Below are 17,233 nucleotides of genomic sequence, written 5' to 3' on the forward strand. Positions count from 1 at the left end.
GCAAAGTGCTTTAGTAGGCTCCTGGGTAAGAATGCACCTTCCGGTTAATCCTGGCCCTGGGGCTGTGCCTGAAATTTGAGTGAGTCACAAGCAGGAAATAGGAAGGCTTTCTTCCAGCATCCAGCCTGATGGAGGAACCCAGCTGCCCACTTCCCTTTTGTTGTCCTGAGGTCACACCTGGAGTGTTCCTATCCTTCCAGACACCACCACCTCACTCCATATTTTTTGGTCTCCTGCTAGCCAGCTGAAACTCCTAGTCTTCTAGCCTACATCATTTATTCACTGTCATTTGCTTCATCCCCTCAAACTTCTGGAGCTTGGCTGCTCTCAAGTCTGGGAACACTTTGAAGGCGAAGGCAATGTTTTCTTCTATCTATATTTCTTGCGCAAACCCTGTGCCTGGCACACAGTAAATACTATTAAACTAAACTTGACAGAGACAAAGTGGTGCTCGACAGATAGTAGAGGGATGGACAGACAAGTAGGGCAACTTGAGCCCTCAGCAGGAGGAACTGACGTGGGGTTTTTGAGTCCTGTTGAGGAGCCCACTGTGATGGCCAGAGGCCAGGCTTGGGAGAGGGTTCCTCTGCTCAGGGCTATAATTGTGGAGGATCACATACACCCATCCTTTCCAGGGAGCATTTGGGTTGGGCCATAGGAGTTCCCTGGTCAGACATGGCCCTCCATAGGCTGTGTGCCTAACTGCATCTGCAGTCTTTTGGAACCCCCTGTCTTTTGCTAGTGCCTTTCTCTGAAATTCTCTCAGAAGGTATCCCCTCTGGGTAAAGTACCCCATTTGGAAAGTTCATCCTTTGCCTGGGTGCTCCAGTTTCAGAGGGCGCCCCTCTTGCCCTATGTCTTATTTATTTATTGCTGCTATAACAGAAATACCACAAGTGGATGGCTTTAACAAACAGCAATTTATTCTTTCACAGTTTAGGAGGCTAGACGTCCTAATTCAGGGTGCCAGCTCCAGGGGAACGCTTTCCCTCTCTGTTGGCTCTAGGGGAAGGTCCTTGTCATCAATCTTCCCCAGTCGAGGAGCTTCTTAGAGCAGGGACCCTGAGTCCAAAAGACTTGTGCTCCTAGCTCTTCTTGCTTGGTGGTAATGAAGTTCCCATGTGTCTCTGTTTGCTTCACTCTTTTATGTCTCAAAAGAGATTGATTTAAGACACAACCTAATCTTGTAGATTGAGTCCTGCCTCATTAATATAACTGCCATTAATCCCAACTCATTAACATCATAAAAAAAATCATAGAGGTAGGATTTATAACATATAGGAAAATCACATCAGATGACAAAATGGTGGACAACCACACAATACTGGGAATCATGACCTAGCCAAATTAATACACATTTTTGGGGGGTGCATGATTCAATCCGTGACACCCTACAAGAGCAGAATGTATGGCAAATGCGTGTTAACAGCTTTGTCAGTGGATGCAGAAGATACCTCCATTTGACCCTTTGTATCTCTGGCAGTATGGTTGCACAGTTTTTAAAACGCAGGATTGCTCTACTGAGACCTTTGACCCACTATTAGCATTGGGGGAAGGACAACAAAGGGAACGTCCTTTCAGGCTTTCCAAGGACCACGCCATTGGAGAGTGGCCCTGCCCTCAGAACTCTGCTCAGTGCTCTGGGCCACCCCAACTCAAAGACTGTCCAGTCCCTTCCCCTGCTGAAAAGTCTTTCTTTGCTCTTAAAAGAGAATCCATTCCTGACCCAGTCTAGACCCTGCCTCTCTCTGACTTCATCTCACATCTCTTCCCAGCTTGGTCACAATGCTTTAGCCACGGGGCCTCTTTTTTGTTCTTCTAACCCCCCTCTCTTTCTGGCCTTTGAGCCTTTTCCCGAGTACTTCCTGCCACATAGTATGTTCTTCTGCTGCTTTTCACCTGGCAACTCCTTCTCACCTTGAGGTCCCACCCCTGTTGTCATGTCTTGAGGGGCTGTCGCTGTTTCCTGTCTCTCCTGATCTAGTCACCAGGTTATTTCTTCCCTGACCCTCTTTGCTGTGTCTGATTTTCCCATCAGAAGGAAGGTTCTGAGGGGCCAGGATCTCTTTTTTGTCTTTTCACTGCGGTCTCCCTAGCACAACAAAACCAAAACCAGTCCCATTGCCATTGAGTTGATTCCAACTCATAGTGACCCTAGCACTTAGTAGGCCCTTATTAAAGATGAATGACTAAATGGTATCCCTTCCCCATACACAGGCACACACATAGCCCTCCCAGATGGGTTAGCACAGCTGTCTAACTGTACCAACCATGCATGGAGACGACTCTCTACTGGCCCCTCTCCTGAGGTGTTTGTCTTCCTCAGATTCTTTCCATTTCATCAGGACCTCCTGGGAGGGCCTTCTGGCCTGGGTTCCCTGGAGCCCTCAGCTGGGGGCCCTGAGGTCTGGGACTCAGGGTGGGGATTTGGGTGGGTTTCACCCTCACACTAGCCTTGTTACAGCACAACAATGGCTTCTATGGGCACTACCGAGGTCAATTCAAGAGTGAAAGTGCTCGAGAATACCGCCTTGCAGCCAAGCCCCAGCCTCCAGCAGTGTTTCTGCAGCGATGTCAGGTATGAGGCAGCCCTGGGAGCAGCTGTGGTGGCTGAACCAATTCCTACTTCTCCAAAGCCCCAGAACATCATCCCAGCCCTTCCACAGCTGAACCAACACCTAGAATCAGCTTGCCCCAGAGTCAGGCATGAGGCCTGGTCCCTCTTCCCTGAAATGCCAGGTCTTCCCTCTGTGGACAGGATGGGGAAGAGCGGGTGCCAGGCTGGTACCTCATTTCCCTTCCAGTGGATAGAGAAAGGGTCAGGGGCCAGGCAGAGTGGGTGGCCATGGAAAGAGGGCCTGCAGAGCCCACAAAGTAAGGCTTGAATTTTGCTGACAACTGGCTTCAAGCTTTTATCCTTGATGCTACAGAGGCCCATGGTCCAGCCCACAACCAGCCTCTAAGACCAAGGGCTTAAGAGTAATCAGGGAAGTAGAGCAAGAGGTAGCTGGGTACCTGCCAGCATGCCTGCCCAGGGAGAACTAGAAAGGAGTGATGGCAGAAATAGCTCCGAGTGACTAGAACAGGCTCCCAGAGAACAGGAGAGGGATGTAGGGCCCCCAGGTCCTCCACTGCTTCCAGCCCTGGATACAAGAAGGGGGCAGTATGCATTAGTCAGGATCCCAACAGCAAAAAGTCTGCACACTCAAAACAGGAGAACTCAGGAGAGTCTGCTTACAAAGGAGTAGGTATAAAGGCCTCAAAGAAAGGCAGTCCCCTGGGTTAGTAACAGCCAAGTGATCAGTACTTGAACCGAGGGGACAAGGGGAAGGCATGGGTCCCAGATCCAGAAGAAGAGAGAGTCATGTGGAGAGGGCTAACCGCAAGAGGAGTGACCCTGGGTGGGGAGACACAGCCAGGTGGGGGCTAATCTGGGAGGGAGCCAGAAGAAAAAGCATCTTCTCCCTCCTCCCATCTCCTCCCAGGGCTCCCTGGCGGCTGAGGGAAGGCAGCCTAGTGAGAGTGCACTCAGGTCAGCCTCCTGGGCAAGAACAGGGTGGAGTAAGGCCAATAAGGACACCTGGACGGGTTCCTGGAACTTGCTTTGCCCACTACAGCTTCTTGCTTCCCAGCCTCTCCCCAGATTCAACTTGATCAGCTATCTGGTCTTGCCAGGAATTGCTTTCCCAGGCCAAGAGCAGGGTCCTGAAGTCTGTTATACTGCAGGATCTGAACTTCCTTAGTATTTCTGGTTGCAAGGGCTGCCCAGCCATAGCCCACAGAGCCAGGCTCAAACGCAGCTCCAGTCTGCCCATCTGGGGCCACCTCCCCTTCGAGGGTGATGGGGCTTTGGTAATGTAGGGGCAGAGGCAACCTGGGGGCTTCATGCTGGGTGTTTGTGGTAGCCATCAGTGGCAGCTTCCAGAGGCCAAAACATTCTCTCAGTCTGTTAAACCCATGCTCCAGGACTAGAATAGGGGACATGTTTTGGCCGCTGATGGGAGTGAGGACTTGCTGCATAAAGTGTTTATTGGCATCAGCAGCAGCCCCAAGCAGCAGGATCTGTGTGGCTTGGGCTCAGGATGTATAAATGCCAAGTCTCATGGCTCTTTCTAGGCTAAATCTGTTTTAATTAATGGGGACTGCTCAGGGAAGTTACACAATTTATTTTCTCATTAGCTGAGAGGTACCAGGCTTCAGCTGGCTAATTTCCGTTATTGTTGTTGAAAACCTTTCCAGGATGTAGCATCCACTTTAGTTTGGGGCAGGTAAAAAAAATTGTCTATGACATTCAGGTGTAAGAAAATTCCACAGGATTCTGTTTTGTTTTCTTCTGAACCACATTAATCTGTTCCTAGCCTTCACTGGCCTGACTCTTGGGAAATGTGATCCTGGTCTTGTTTATTTCTAAGGTCAGACAAGAGTCCCAGGGGCTCATGACTCGGGGGAGACCCTTTATTTGCAGGGCCATGATGACTGTGCCCCCACTGCTGCCCCATGTCATGGCCTGCCACATAGACTTTTCCCTCAGCACCCCACTGACTGCAGACTGCCCAGCCTCCAGAGGGGCTCTCAGCCCTCCCACACACACAGTCTGCCTGCTGTCCGCAAACCTACCTCTCTTGTAAGTCCTCTTCACCTGGAACCCCAGCCCTAGACCCACCTACTCAGGGACCATGGGTTTTGTCACCTCAGTGGAAAAGAGGCCTGGATGGTTTAGAAACAAAAATGCAGGTGATAATTCTCAGGGTCAAGAAAGCCCACAAGTGACCAAGTGGAGAGGAAATGACCAAACTTCTCACCAGGCTCCCACAGTTGTTAGGACAAAACTTGAATCAGTGGAAGTCAATAGATTATCCTGGCACTGTAAGAATAGTGAGTTCCTGCAGTCAGAGCTGCCTCCTACAAGAAAGTGTCCAGATTTTAGGGCTGTGCACAATTCTGCAGCTGAAGATACAGATGGGAAAGAACTTTTGAGGTCAATTGGAACTTGTCACAGGCCCCATGTTTTTTTAACTGAAATTTTCTATTGAGACAATTGTAGATTCACTTGCAGTTGTAAAAAATAACACAAAACAATCCCTTCTACACTTTGCCCAGTTTCCCCCAATGGTAACTTAGTTGTCTAGTGCTGTTATAACAGAAATACCACAAGCGGGTAGCTTTAACAAACAAATTAATTTTCTCACAGTTTAGGAGGCGAGAAGTCAAATGCAGGGTGCCAACTCTAGGGGAAGGCTTTCTCTCTGTCGGCTCTGGAGGAAGTTCCTTGTCTCTTCTGAGCTTCTGTTCCTGTGGCTTGGCATCAATCTTCCCCCACCTCTACTCTTCCTTTGCTTGTTTAATCTCTTTTCTATCTCGGAAGAGATTAACTCAAACTAAGCCATATAGTAATCCTGTCTTATTAACATAACAAAGACAACCCATTTCAAAATGGGATTATAACCAGAGGCATAGAGGTTAGAATTTACAACATTTATTTTTGGGGGACATAATTCAATCCATAACAGTAACATTTTGCAGAACTATAGTATAATATCACAACCAGGACATGGACATTGATAGAACCCACCTATCTTATTCAGATTACCTCAATTTTATTTGTTCTGTGTATGTACTAAATTCTAGTACAACTTTAACACCTGTGTGGGTTCATGTACCCACCACCACAGTCAAGACACTGACCAAACATCACAAGGATTCTTGGTGCTGCCCTTTTACAACCACACCCACCTGCCTCCTACTCCTCCACCTCTCCCAATCCCTAGTCCCTGATAACCACCAATCTGTCCGTTTCTAAAATTTTGTCATTTCAAAAGTGTTATATAAAGGAATAATACAGAATATAACCTTTGGGGATTGCCTTCTCAACTCAACATAATTTCCTAGAGATTCATTCAAGTTTTTGCTTGTATCAGTAGTTCATTCCTTTTTACCACTGAGTAGTATTCCAAGGTATGTATGTACCAGTTTGTTAAAAGATATCTAGACTGATACCAGTTTTTTTACTCTTAAAGCTGCTGTGAACATTTGCGTACAGATTTTGAGTGAACGTAAGTTTTCATTTCTTTGGGATCAATCCCCAGGACTACAATTGCTGGGTCGTGTAGTAGTTGTTTTTTTTTTTTTTTTGTAGTAGTTGCATGTTTAGCTTTTTAAGAAGCTGCCAAACTGCATTCCAGAGTGGCTCTACCATTTTACATTCCCACTAGCATTACATACATGATCCAGTTTCTTCACGTTCTCACCAACATTTGGTATTGTCACTATTTTTTTTTATTTTAGCCATTCTGATAGGTATGCAGTGATATTTTGTTGTGGTTTTCATTTGCATTTCTCTAATGGTTAATGATGTTGAACATCTTTTCATGTGTTATTTGCCATCCTCTTCAGTGAAAAGTCTGTGTTGTTTGGCCATTTTCTAATCGGATTATTTATTACTTTACTGTTGAGTTTTGAGAGTTCTTTACATTATTCTACATACTACTCCTTTGTCAGATGCGTGGTTTGTAGATATTTTCTCACAGTCTGTGGCTTGTCTTTTCATCCTCTTCACATGGGTTTTCATAGAGCAAAAGTTTTTAATTTTGATGAGGTCCAATTTATCATCTTCTTTTATGGCTCTTGTTTATGGTACCAAGTCTAAGAATGCTTTGCCTAGCTCTTGGTGCTGGAGATTTTCTCCTATGTTTTTTCTAAAAGGGCTCTGGGTTTTTAGTCCCCATCATGTCAGCTTGCTTTATGAGAAATGAAAAGTAAGGCTGGCCAGCCTCTCACAAATCTCCCATATTCGTGGAAGCTTTCATTCGGATTGGAGACCACCACAGGCTGCCTAAGGCAGGCAGTCCCAAAAAGAGAGCTTGTTAAGGACATGTACCACCGACCCCACCCTGGAGATTCTGGTTCAGGAGTCTGAAATGGGGTCAGTCCCTGCATTTTACCTAGAATCTGCTGTCAGCCATTGATCATGCATCCCATCCAGTCAATCCTGAACTCATCAGATACAATGGGCTCTAGAATCAAGCTACTGGGCTCTGAAGCAAGAGGTGCTGAGTGGCTGGGGAGGGGATGGCTTTGGGGATGGAGGGCAGACACAAAAGGAAAAAGACGATCTTGGAAGAGATTCCTTCTGTGGTCTGGGGCCTGAGGGGTGGCCTTTTTCTGCCTTGGAATAGGGCATGGCTCTCTGGCCCCAACTGCGCCAAAGGAAATGCCCTGGGGCCAAGGCCTTCTGAAGCTGTTTGTTGATTTAACAGCAGTTATTGATTACAGTGCCAGGCACTGCTGTCAGTCCTGGAGTTACAGATGTGAGCAAAGCAGGCAACAACATCTGCCCATGAGGAGCCTATGCTCTATTGGGGGGTGTCAGATGATAAGCAACATCATAATATACAGTATAATCATATATGTGAGATCTGTAAGTGCCAGAACTCAATGGGGCTGCCTTGTTTTTCCAGGTCTCACAAGTTTTCTGCCTTTGACAGGGTACGGTCTTACTACTTCTCTATCTTTAGTTTTAGTGGAAAATATTTGAGTTTTCCTTCCCTGACAGGTTTCCACCTTACACAGGTTCTGACTTTTGCAGGTTTTACTGCAGTACGTTACCAGTTGCCATCGAGTCGATTCTGACACAGAGCGGCCCTATAGGACCGAGTAGAACTGCCCTATAGGGTTTCCAAGGAGTACCCAGTGAATTCAAACTGCCGACCTTCTGGTTAACAGCTGACCTCTTAACCACTACGCCACCAGGGTTTCCTGTAGAATGTTTAAAAAAAAAAAAATGCTATGGGACAAAAATAAAAGAGCTGGGGCAGTGGGATTGTTAGTATAGTGCTTAAGGAAGGCCTCCCAAGAGGAAGGTGGGACAGAGTCATGTGGCCAGCCAGGGGAAGAGTCCCAGGCAGAAGGAGCAGGTGGCACAAAGGCCTGAGGTGGAAGCATCTGATGTATTTGAGGAGCAGCAAGGAGGCCAGCACGGCTAAAGGTAATAAAAAAAAAAAAAAAAAGGTAATAGAGGGACCTATATCGTGTGACTCTCATGGGCCACTATGATGACTTTGGCTTTCACAAACATGAGGAACTGTGTGGATTTTTAGCAAACGAGGGATGTGATAGAGTTTATATATTAAAAGAATTTTTCTGGCTTCAAAGAGGACAATAAGCTGTGCAGGGATAAGCTTGGAAGCATGGGCACGAGGCAGGAAGCTCTAGCAATAATTCAGGCTTGGACCAGAGGAAGCAGTGGGTATGGTGAGGAGTGGTCTGATTCTCGGTATATTTTGAAGGAAGCATCAACAGCATTTCTGGCACATCAGGTGTGGGGTTTCAGAGAAAAGAATCAAGGGGCACTCAAAAGTGTTTGGTGAGATCAAGTTTGTCATGCTTGAGCTGGGGAAGGCTGTATATGGAGTGGATTTGGAGGATGATCCAGAGCTCAGTTGTGTTTGGAGACACCTGTTGGACACCTCCATGGAGATATAAAGTAGGCAGGTGGCTTTTGAGGCTGGAGTTCAAAAGACCTCGGGTTAGAGACAAATATTTCAGTTTCTAGACGGTATTTAAGGCCAATGCTGATGAGGGAGGGGTGAGTATGCTGATGAGGGAGGGGTGAGTGTGCACAGAGGGGAGGACAGGACTGAAGCCCAAGACCTGGAAAACCCAGAGTTAAAGGGCCCAACGTGAAACTTGAACCACTGCCTGTTGCTGGCAAGAAGTCCTAGAAGATGCCTCAGCCCCCTCCCTTAGTCAGGGGCCCCAGAGGCTTCTGCTTCAAGGGCAAATGCCAGGATGAAGTGTTCTAGGACTGAGGTGTTGTTTTAATTTATTTCTGCCCTTTCAGGGTGTTTGAGGTTTAGTAGTTTAAGAGTGGTAGCCCACAATGAGATATCACCTCACCCCCATTAAGAAGGCAATGATCAAAAAAACAGAAAATAGCAGGTGTTGACAAGGTTATAGAAAAACTGGAACTCTCATCCATTGCTCGTGGGATTGTAAAATAGTATAGCCACTGTGGAAAACATTTTAATGGTTTCTCAAAAAGTTGAACATAGATAGAACTATCAAATGACCCAGCAATCCCAATACTAGATATATACCAAAAAGTAAAGATAGTAACACAAACAGAAACCTGTACACCAATGTTCACTGCAGCACTTTTCACAATAGTTAAAAGGTGGGAACCAAAATGTCCATCAACAGATGAACGGATAAACAAAACGTGGAATATACACACAGTGGAATATCACAGAGCCATAAAGAGAAACGAAGTTCTGATGCATGCCACAACATAGAAGAACTCTGAAAACATTATGCATGACTCTCTCTCACCTTCCTCTGTTAATGATGTGGAATATTTTGGAAAAGGATAGCAATAATGGTGGCACAACATGAAAAATGTAATAATAAAAAAAAAAAAAAAACCCAATGCAGTCGAGTCAAAAAATGTAATAATGTCATTGAATTGTAAATGTGGAACTTGTTGTACTGGCAAATGTTTTGGTGTGTACAGGTAGTCCCCAACTTACAATGTATTCAAGTTACAATGAGCTGCACTTTTTTTTTTGTATGCCTTATTGTTAGTAACATGTACTATATACAAATTTGCAGTGCATAATTTGCTGAGGTTATCATTCTCATGCCAACCCCCCAAAACAAATGAAGATTAGATTTATAAATATACTAACAATAAAAGGCAATAATAAAGAAAAAAAAATGAAGTATTCAACTTACATCAGAACCAACTTAATGATGGAGTCGTCCGAATGGAACCCTGTCATAAGCTGGGGACTACCTGTATATTTTCACCACAGTAACAACAAAAAAAAACACTGGCAGCTCCCCTTCATTACTGGGCCCTGAGATAATATGGGGGGCAGGTGAGCATCATTTTTCCCATTCACCGTCTTTCTCACTGTCTTTCAAGGAGCCGGCGCAGCAACACTTCTTTTCCAAGCATGACAATCGTACTTCCTTCGACAAAGTGAGTGCTGGAGAGAGGAAGGGGAGTGGGCAGGCCCCCGAGCTTAGAGTGAAGTGAGGGATAGATCAGGGGATAGGGTGAAGGGGTAAGACATGGGAGGGCTCCTTATATAGCCATAGGGGTGCCTGTCTTCCCAACAATCTCTCCTCTGAGAAACAACAGCCCATTCTCTAAATGGAAGCAGCTCTGCTTTGGTTCCCCCTGCCAGTTTGCCTAACAATGTGCCACTGACTTTTGGGGATATGGTTGCCATGGTTGGGGAGGCAGACCTAGGAGGCCAGGGAATAGGCCAAGGAGGCCAGGAATAGGCTGGGAATCACGAGGCAGGCTTGGTTGAGGTGGGGCCCAGAGATGCCTGGCACCAGGACTGTGGGCCAAGGGCCCGTACCGTTGAGGAGGGCCCCTATTGCCTGCTGCAGGGCATCGGGAGACGAAAAGACCTGGAGCGCCTAGGGCAGCGACACACCTTCCTGCGCTGGGCACCCTGCGAGCTGGAGTTGCACCAGCGGCCCCTTGAATCCTCCTACCAGTCTGATTTTCGGTCAGGCCCAGGACTTGGTGGCCTCCCCCAGCGCCTCGTCCACTTTGTGCAGGTCCGACCTGCCCGTGCCAGCACCACTTACCAGCAGAACTTCTGCCAGACATCCTGGGGCAGCCGGTATAGCAGCGACAAAGTGGGGCCTGAGGCCCCGGTCACCAGCTCACTGCCAGACCTCCTCGGACCCCCAAGACCTAAGCTGCTGCAGCACTACCTTCATGCTGGGGTCTCTGAGTGTCTAAACTGGTCCAGAGCATTAAAGAAAAATGGCTGATACAGCGACCTGTCTGTCTGTGCTTGTAGCCCGAGAGGTCCAAGGTACCCTGTGCCCAGCTCCCATGGGGCCTGTGCGTTGGGCGGAGGAGTACGCTGCCTTGGGAGTCCTGCTGCCGAGCTAAGAGGGAGTGAAGCCTGCAGGAGACTGAAGGCCCAAGAAAGTTACCATGGCCGCAGCAAGTGGGTCCCAGGGCCCCAAATAATCCTCAGTTTCTGCACTAACCCCAGCTGTGAGCCTTTTGACCTCAGAGCAGCTGCAGAGAAAGCACTACCAGAGGCCTCTGCTGGTAGGGAGCAAAGGCTGGAGGAAGAAGTCAGGGCTGGGAGCTTCCTCCAGGAGGCTGCTGCCCTCAAGAAGCCTGGTGGGTGGCGACACAGTCCTGCCCAAGAGATGGGTCTCCCACAGCTGGGACAGGCAAACTATACTCTGCCTGTTCCTGGATAGGGCAACTAACAAAACCTTGACCCCTTGCCACAGTCCCCATTGGACCACTCCTCCCTTTGGAGGCAAGCTGCTGCCCTAAGGAGATGCTAGGTTACTTGCACCTGGAGGTCGTCCGAACCCTGGCTTGTGGTGGTTTTTTTGTTTCTTTCTGAGCTTTTCTCTGGTTATCATGTGAGTGGCACCTAACACCCAGGACAGTGGGGAAGGGCCATGATCCCACATCAACAAAGAATAAGCTGAGACCTACATGGTGCTAAGGCACCAAATCTCTTTGGTGGCAGAGGCCAGATCCTTCTGGACCCTCATCTCTGGGAGAGTTGAGGTCCCTGAAAGAGGGCCAGGGACCGTGGGAGCAACATGGGAGTCCACACGAGGGGCCACACACCAGATTTGAGCAGCACTTTTACTTCCACACCTGAACTCCCTGGGTTCTCACAACAGCCCTGTGAGGTAGGTAGGGCAGGAAGGTTTCAGAGATCCCCATTTACAGATGAGGATGCTGAGGCACAGAGAGGTGAAATGATTTGCCTAAGGTCATACAACCAGCAGTGGTGAAGGTTCAAAGCCAGCATTCCTCTGGCCCTCTGCAGGTTCCCGTAGCCTCTCTTCCATTCCCTCTGTGTCCCCCACCCTCTCTGAACTCTTCTAGTTCTACAGGGGCCCTCAGGGCAGGGTGGCAGCTGGAAATTTTCAGGAGCAGCCATCAAGGTGAGCCTGGTCAACTCCAGGTAGGCACTGACACTGCAGGGATGACACCAGCTGGAGAGAGGGTACAGTAGGCTCTAGGGCAAGGGTGGAGCTAGCCATTGTTAGTGAATGAATGCTAGCAAAGGTGGGTGTGAGCATGTGTGTGTCAGGAGCTAAAGAGACAGCCCCCCTCCCCCCGCCGCCAGTCCCTGAGGCAGTGCCTCAAGTGCCAGCCCTGTGCTTCCCTCATCCCACAGAGCCACTGAGCAACAAAATGAGCCACAGACATCTGTCTCTGGCACTGAGCTGCCCTGGCAGACAGGTTCCATAGGGCCTTCAGACCTCCTAACGCAGGCACAGTGCCTCCACCGCTTGGCTAGGGCCCTGGGCCACACCCCCGATAACAAATAGATGAGGCCCCGTCTGCAGGCTGGAGCAGGAACAGCGGGCAGTAGGCATGGTGGGCAGTGCCTCCCAGCGCCGCCGTGCAAGACTGAAGCCTTCCACAGAGCCCAGAGGGCACGGCTGGTTTCCTGCAGGAAGGAGATGGTAAGTCATAAGGCGCACAGGCTGCAGGAGCTCCAGGCCCTTTTGCCCCCCAGCTGGAGAATGTTCCCAGAAGGCATCACCCCAGAATGGGCTCTCAATGCCTTGCTTCTCATTGCCCCCATCTGTCGATCATTCATCCATTCATGTTTCCATTTGCCCACTTGGCCGTGCATTCAGTGCACAGGTCTGCTCCTGCCTCCTAGGCCCCTCCTGGTGCAAACCCCCCCCATCAGACTGGGGGACACCTGAATCTAAGCCTGGCAGACTATACTCTGCCTGCTTCCTAGATAGGGCAGCTAGCAAAGCCCTGACCTCTGGAGTGTCTGGAAAAGAAAAGGAGGTGGTACTCAAGCTGGGAACTACCCCCTCCTTTATCGGGGGCTCCCTTCTACTCTTATCCCCACAGAGACTCACCAAGGCCCCCGATAGCCACAATGTGGCTCCCGAGGGACCCAACCACAAAGTCAGCCCTCTTATCTCGCATGCGCAGGTTGCGGGGCAGCTTGGTCCAGGACCCTGCAGGAAAGGGGAGATCAGATCTAGCCCCCATACATTGTACCCCTCCGTCCCACAGAGAGAGGGAGGATAGCCCAGGCCAGCCACTGCTCACCATGCTCCAGGTCAAACATCTCCACAGTGTTGACAAAGTGGGGCCGCGAGTAGAAATTGTGGGGCCCCGGCTGCTGCAGGCCACCTAGACTAAAGACACTGCCTTCAGCCATGGCACAGCCAGCAAAGGCCCGGCGACTGGGCAGGCTTGGGTGCCGGGTCCAGGTACGGGCCTCCAGGTCAAAGGCCTCAAAAGCAGTCACTGGGAGCTTGCCTTGACGGCCTCCTGCCAAAGAAATTGGGGCACCTGAGAGTCCAGGGTAGGGGACCTGGAGGGCTCCTCACTTGCCAGGTTGCTGAGCCTCCAGCGCTGCCCTCCCCACCCACCCACACACAGCTGTGTGCACACCTGAGCATGAATCATCCACCCCGCAGACCCTCCGGTACTAGAGTTTAGTCTTCCAACCCCAGCAGGGCCACCAGAGTTCAGGGCCTCAGAGCAGGCCTGGCTCACCCCAACAAAGTTTCTCTTGTTCTGACATCCTAGACTGAACCTGATCCCTGCCCAGCCAACCCATGAGGATGGGGACTTCTGGGCTCTGAGCCCCTTTCCCACAACCCCCAGGCCCTTACCCAGGACATAGATCTTGTTCCCGTGCAAGAAGGTGGAGGCCCCGTAGCAGGGCGTGGGCATGGAGGGTAGCGAAAGCCAGCAGTCCTGGCGGGGCTCATATACCCGTACCTGGGCCTGGGGGGCCGTGTCAGGGCCCATTCCTCCCAGAGCATACACCATACCATCTGCACAAAAAAGAGGGGTTCAGACTGCACCCCAGGCCTGGCCAAGGCACCCCCACTCTGACAGCCTTCCTGGCCAGGCCAGGAATCCAGTTGTTCATTACATCCCTCCCCAGCAGCAGAGGCCCTGCTGCTCTCCTGGTGTGGGGGCTGGGAGAGCTGGGGTTCCCGCTCTAGCCAGGGCCCCTGCAAGTGAAGAGCAGGAGGCAGACGATCTAATTATAATCTGGCTCCGTCTCCCTGGAGACACTATGGCAACCAAACCTGGCATCCAAGCAGGGCTGGCCTGGACCCATGGTCAGACCTAGAGGCCAAAAGGTGGGGGCTTCCCCAGGAGGAGGGGGCAGTTTAAGTCACAGACGGGGGCATACTGACGTCTGAGAGGGAGGCTCTGGAGATGAACATGGGGGAGGCTGGTAGAGGGGCCTGGACTTGGGCAGATACCTGCAGAATGGGAGAGGTTCTAGCTACAAGCCTTCTGCCCCAGAAGCCCTAACAGCACCATGCCCTTTCACTAGAGTAGCTCTTGTCCTGTGTTTAGGCCCTCAGGTTAGCTGGGGACACAGCCAGGGGCTTTCATTGCAACTGTCCCTCTGCTAGCTTGGCCTTGGTCCACCTCAGGATCCCGGGTGTGTGTTGGGGTGGAGGGGAGTCTGAGCCCTTGTGGGGCCCTGTTCCCCTCCCCCTCTCCTGGACTATTTATAACCCCCTTGTCTCCTAGGGATGAGGAATAGGGCAGGGAAGCATCTGGGGCCTCCTATCACCCTGGGGGCCAGCCTGGGCTCCATTCCCTACCTCAGAGCCAGAAAAGGCAGTCAAGGGAAGGCTGCTGCAGGCCCAGCTCAGAGCTGGGTTGGGGAGGGTACGGGAAGCAAAGCCATATCCAGGGCACCCAGGTAAAAATTACAGTTCTTGTCTTATGTTTGAAGGTAAGGGGTCAAGTCAGGAAAGAATGGAGAATGTTGGGGAACCTGAAGGATCTTCCTTGGGAGTCTGGCCAAGGGTGCCCCAGTCCCCAAGCCCAGGGCAGGGCCACTCACCTCTCTCCACAGTCGAAACTCCCATGGCTGCCTGAGGGAGGGTGGCCCGGCGCTCCCAGCGGCCCTCGTCAGCCAGGAACGCTTCCACAGCAGCTACTGGGCTCTGGCCTTCATCCACGCCGCCCACCACTAGCACCTGCTTGCCCAGCACAACGGCAGCAGCACCAGCCCGGGCAGTGGGCAGAGGCGCCAGTGCCAGCCATGTGTGTGAGGCCATATCCAGTGCCTCAGTAGTGTCCAGGGGCAATCCAGCTTGGCCACAGCCCCCCAACACTAGCAGATGCCCATCCTGGTGTGCCACAGTGCCATAAACCCGGCAGGTGGGCATGGGAGGGAACACCTGCCAAACAAAGGCCCGGCCACCACTTGTAGCCATGGTGCTCACCGCCAGTGGCAGGCCATGCTATCTGAGCGAGCTTCAGGCCTCACTGGGGGGCATGATGGGGCCTCATCTTGATTCTGCTAGGGCTTCAAGGGGGGCATCCAGCCAATTCAGAGACCTTGCCTTTACCTGGAGGACAGGGAAAACACAGGGTCAGGGCCACTGACCAGTCTCTCATGAAACAGATGAGCAGCCTGTACCTGGGAGCAAGGCTGGCCCAAAATCACTGGTGGGAAAAGCAGGACAGGGACCCACCTTCTCTGGCTAGCACACCGTGGTGGAGGCCCTCCTGGAGTGGGAAGGAGGACAGGCCCCCAAGAACCCAGGCAGGTTCTCCCTTCCTATGAGACATAAAGGAATCTCCTCCCTGCCCTCTGTCCTCATGAGGAGCTCCATGGCCAAGTCTGGGACTAGGTGGGAGGTGAGGTAACTGGGATGACAGGTGACTGGGACAGGACTCTCTACCCTAGCCCCCTCCCCTTCCTCTCAACAACCCTCACCCTGGCCCTGCATGAGGGAAGTTTTACCATACTCTCCCTCTCACTGGCTTTTGGTGTTCCCTGGGGCAAACTGGGATCCAGCCACCAGGGTCCTCCACCTGCTGCCAGGAGCCACACACCAGTGTATCCTTACAACACCCTTGAGGGTGATTCTACAGGGTTCACACATTCCCACCATCAAAAGGCCAGAATCTGGGTGTTTGAGACTAGGGGACAGGGTGGAGAGTCCCACACACTTCCCTTGAGGTCCACCCTTAGGGGTTTGCCCATTACCCTCCCCAGAGGCCAGACTCCCTGGTGTTCAGAAGCACAGGACTCTAAAGTTCCAGCAGGAATGGGCAGCTAGACTTCTGGGCCCCCCACCGCAGATCCTCAAGTTCCCACCCTTCTCTTTCCCGTGGGGGCCACACTCCTGGGATCCCCAGCTAGAGAGCCTCCTGACCCCAAACTTCACATCCTGCTCGAGAAGGGGCGGATCCGGGCGAGCGCGCCTGGGGCTCAGCGCCTCGCGTCCCAAACTTCCCCGAACGCGGCTCCCGCGGGACTCACCAGTCAGGGCTCTGGCGCTCCCGGGGCGCGGGACCCGCCGTTCCTGCTCCGCTGGCGCTGGCGCTGGCTTCGGCTCCGGCTCCGGCTGGGGCTGAGGCCAGACTCGGGCTCGGCTCCAGCGCGGGGCGGGGCTGGCCAGGTCCGCCCCTCGCCCCCCGGTCCAGACTCGGGGAAGCCTGCCTCCCCCACGCCTTAACCCTGCGCCTGCCGCGGCTGGAGCAGGGTGAGCGGACCCACGGTCACACGCAAACGGGTGGACAGACAGACGAACATGTGGACACTGGGCCTGTCCAGAATTTAGGATCCAACTCGGGCGAGGGGGGAAACGAGGCAGCCGGGAGCCGCGCAACACGTGTGTGGTGGCGGCCTGTTCTGACCCAGCCTGGCAGCACCCGCGGCGAGCTAGGTCAACCAGACGAACCTGGGGGCTTAGCGGCCCGCACCCGCCCACCGCGGCTGAGCTCCGAGGAGCCGAATGGTGGGTTTCGCGGCGGCGCCCTCTGGAGGCCGCTTGGGGCGTGGTCTGGGCCTCCGGTGTGGGCGGCTGGTTGGGACGCCCTTCACCCGGCACAGAGCAGGGAAGAGAAGGTCGTTTTGTGTACGTTGAGCCAAGCGAAGGTGGGAGAGCAGACAGTGTTGGCTTCAGCGCCTGACAGGCTCTTCCACAGGCCTAGGGGGAAGAAGGGAAGGATGAGGGAGTGGAGACAAGGAGGGGAGGGGTGCGTATGTCGGGGGAAGGGGGGTGGTTAGCCCTGAGCAGAGGGTGAACTTGAAGAGTCAGAAGCCAGGGGACCTCCCAGGCAGGTCACCCTGGCCTCATTCTCTGGGACTCTAAGGTACATTTTGGTTATCCATCTTTAGAGTCCTGAGCCGGCCTCTAGCCAACTCTGGGGTCAGGCAAGAGCAAGTTGGTGTTGTAGGGGCCTGCTTACCTGAGACCTGGA

At 51.8% G+C, this 17,233-nt stretch overlaps 2 protein-coding genes across 2 annotated transcripts; one reads left to right on the forward strand and one right to left on the reverse strand.

The window, feature by feature from the left end:
* The first annotated feature begins 2,271 nt into the window (after positions 1 to 2,271).
* Positions 2,272 to 10,791, forward strand: C22H3orf84 (chromosome 22 C3orf84 homolog). Its single transcript, XM_064274242.1, has 4 exons — positions 2,272 to 2,311; positions 2,454 to 2,578; positions 9,923 to 9,979; positions 10,378 to 10,791. Exons 1-4 carry the CDS (start codon positions 2,272 to 2,274, stop codon positions 10,789 to 10,791), a joined length of 636 nt encoding a protein of 211 aa, XP_064130312.1.
* KLHDC8B (kelch domain containing 8B) lies at positions 4,794 to 16,790 on the reverse strand. The gene is made up of 6 exons (XM_003409665.4): positions 16,290 to 16,790; positions 14,859 to 15,369; positions 13,657 to 13,821; positions 13,085 to 13,309; positions 12,889 to 12,990; positions 4,794 to 12,458 (listed from the first exon to the last, which is right to left on the reverse strand). Exons 2-6 carry the CDS (start codon positions 15,232 to 15,234, stop codon positions 12,271 to 12,273), a joined length of 1,056 nt encoding a protein of 351 aa, XP_003409713.1. The 5' UTR covers positions 15,235 to 15,369; positions 16,290 to 16,790; the 3' UTR covers positions 4,794 to 12,270.
* Positions 16,791 to 17,233: the final 443 nt, after the last annotated feature.

The sequence above is a fragment of the Loxodonta africana genome, chromosome 22, assembly GCF_030014295.1.
Source record: "Loxodonta africana isolate mLoxAfr1 chromosome 22, mLoxAfr1.hap2, whole genome shotgun sequence".
NCBI classification, from domain to species: domain Eukaryota; kingdom Metazoa; phylum Chordata; class Mammalia; order Proboscidea; family Elephantidae; genus Loxodonta; species Loxodonta africana.

Excerpts from the sequence above, each read along its gene's own strand:
- KLHDC8B (XM_003409665.4), bottom strand. The coding sequence starts at position 15,234 with ATGGCTACAAGTGGTGGCCGGGCCTTTGTTTGGCAGGTGTTCCCTCCC. Across the intron at positions 13,822-14,858 it reads AGTTTCGACTGTGGAGAGAG|ATGGTATGGTGTATGCTCTG; the intron begins GTGAGTGGCCCT and ends TTTTTTGTGCAG. Across the intron at positions 12,459-12,888 it reads TGTGGCTATCGGGGGCCTTG|GAAACCAGCCGTGCCCTCTG; the intron begins GTGAGTCTCTGT and ends TCCTTCCTGCAG.
- C22H3orf84 (XM_064274242.1), top strand. The coding sequence starts at position 2,272 with ATGCATGGAGACGACTCTCTACTGGCCCCTCTCCTGAGGT. Across the intron at positions 2,312-2,453 it reads ACTGGCCCCTCTCCTGAGGT|CCTTGTTACAGCACAACAAT; the intron begins GTTTGTCTTCCT and ends CCCTCACACTAG. Across the intron at positions 2,579-9,922 it reads TGTTTCTGCAGCGATGTCAG|GAGCCGGCGCAGCAACACTT; the intron begins GTATGAGGCAGC and ends CTGTCTTTCAAG.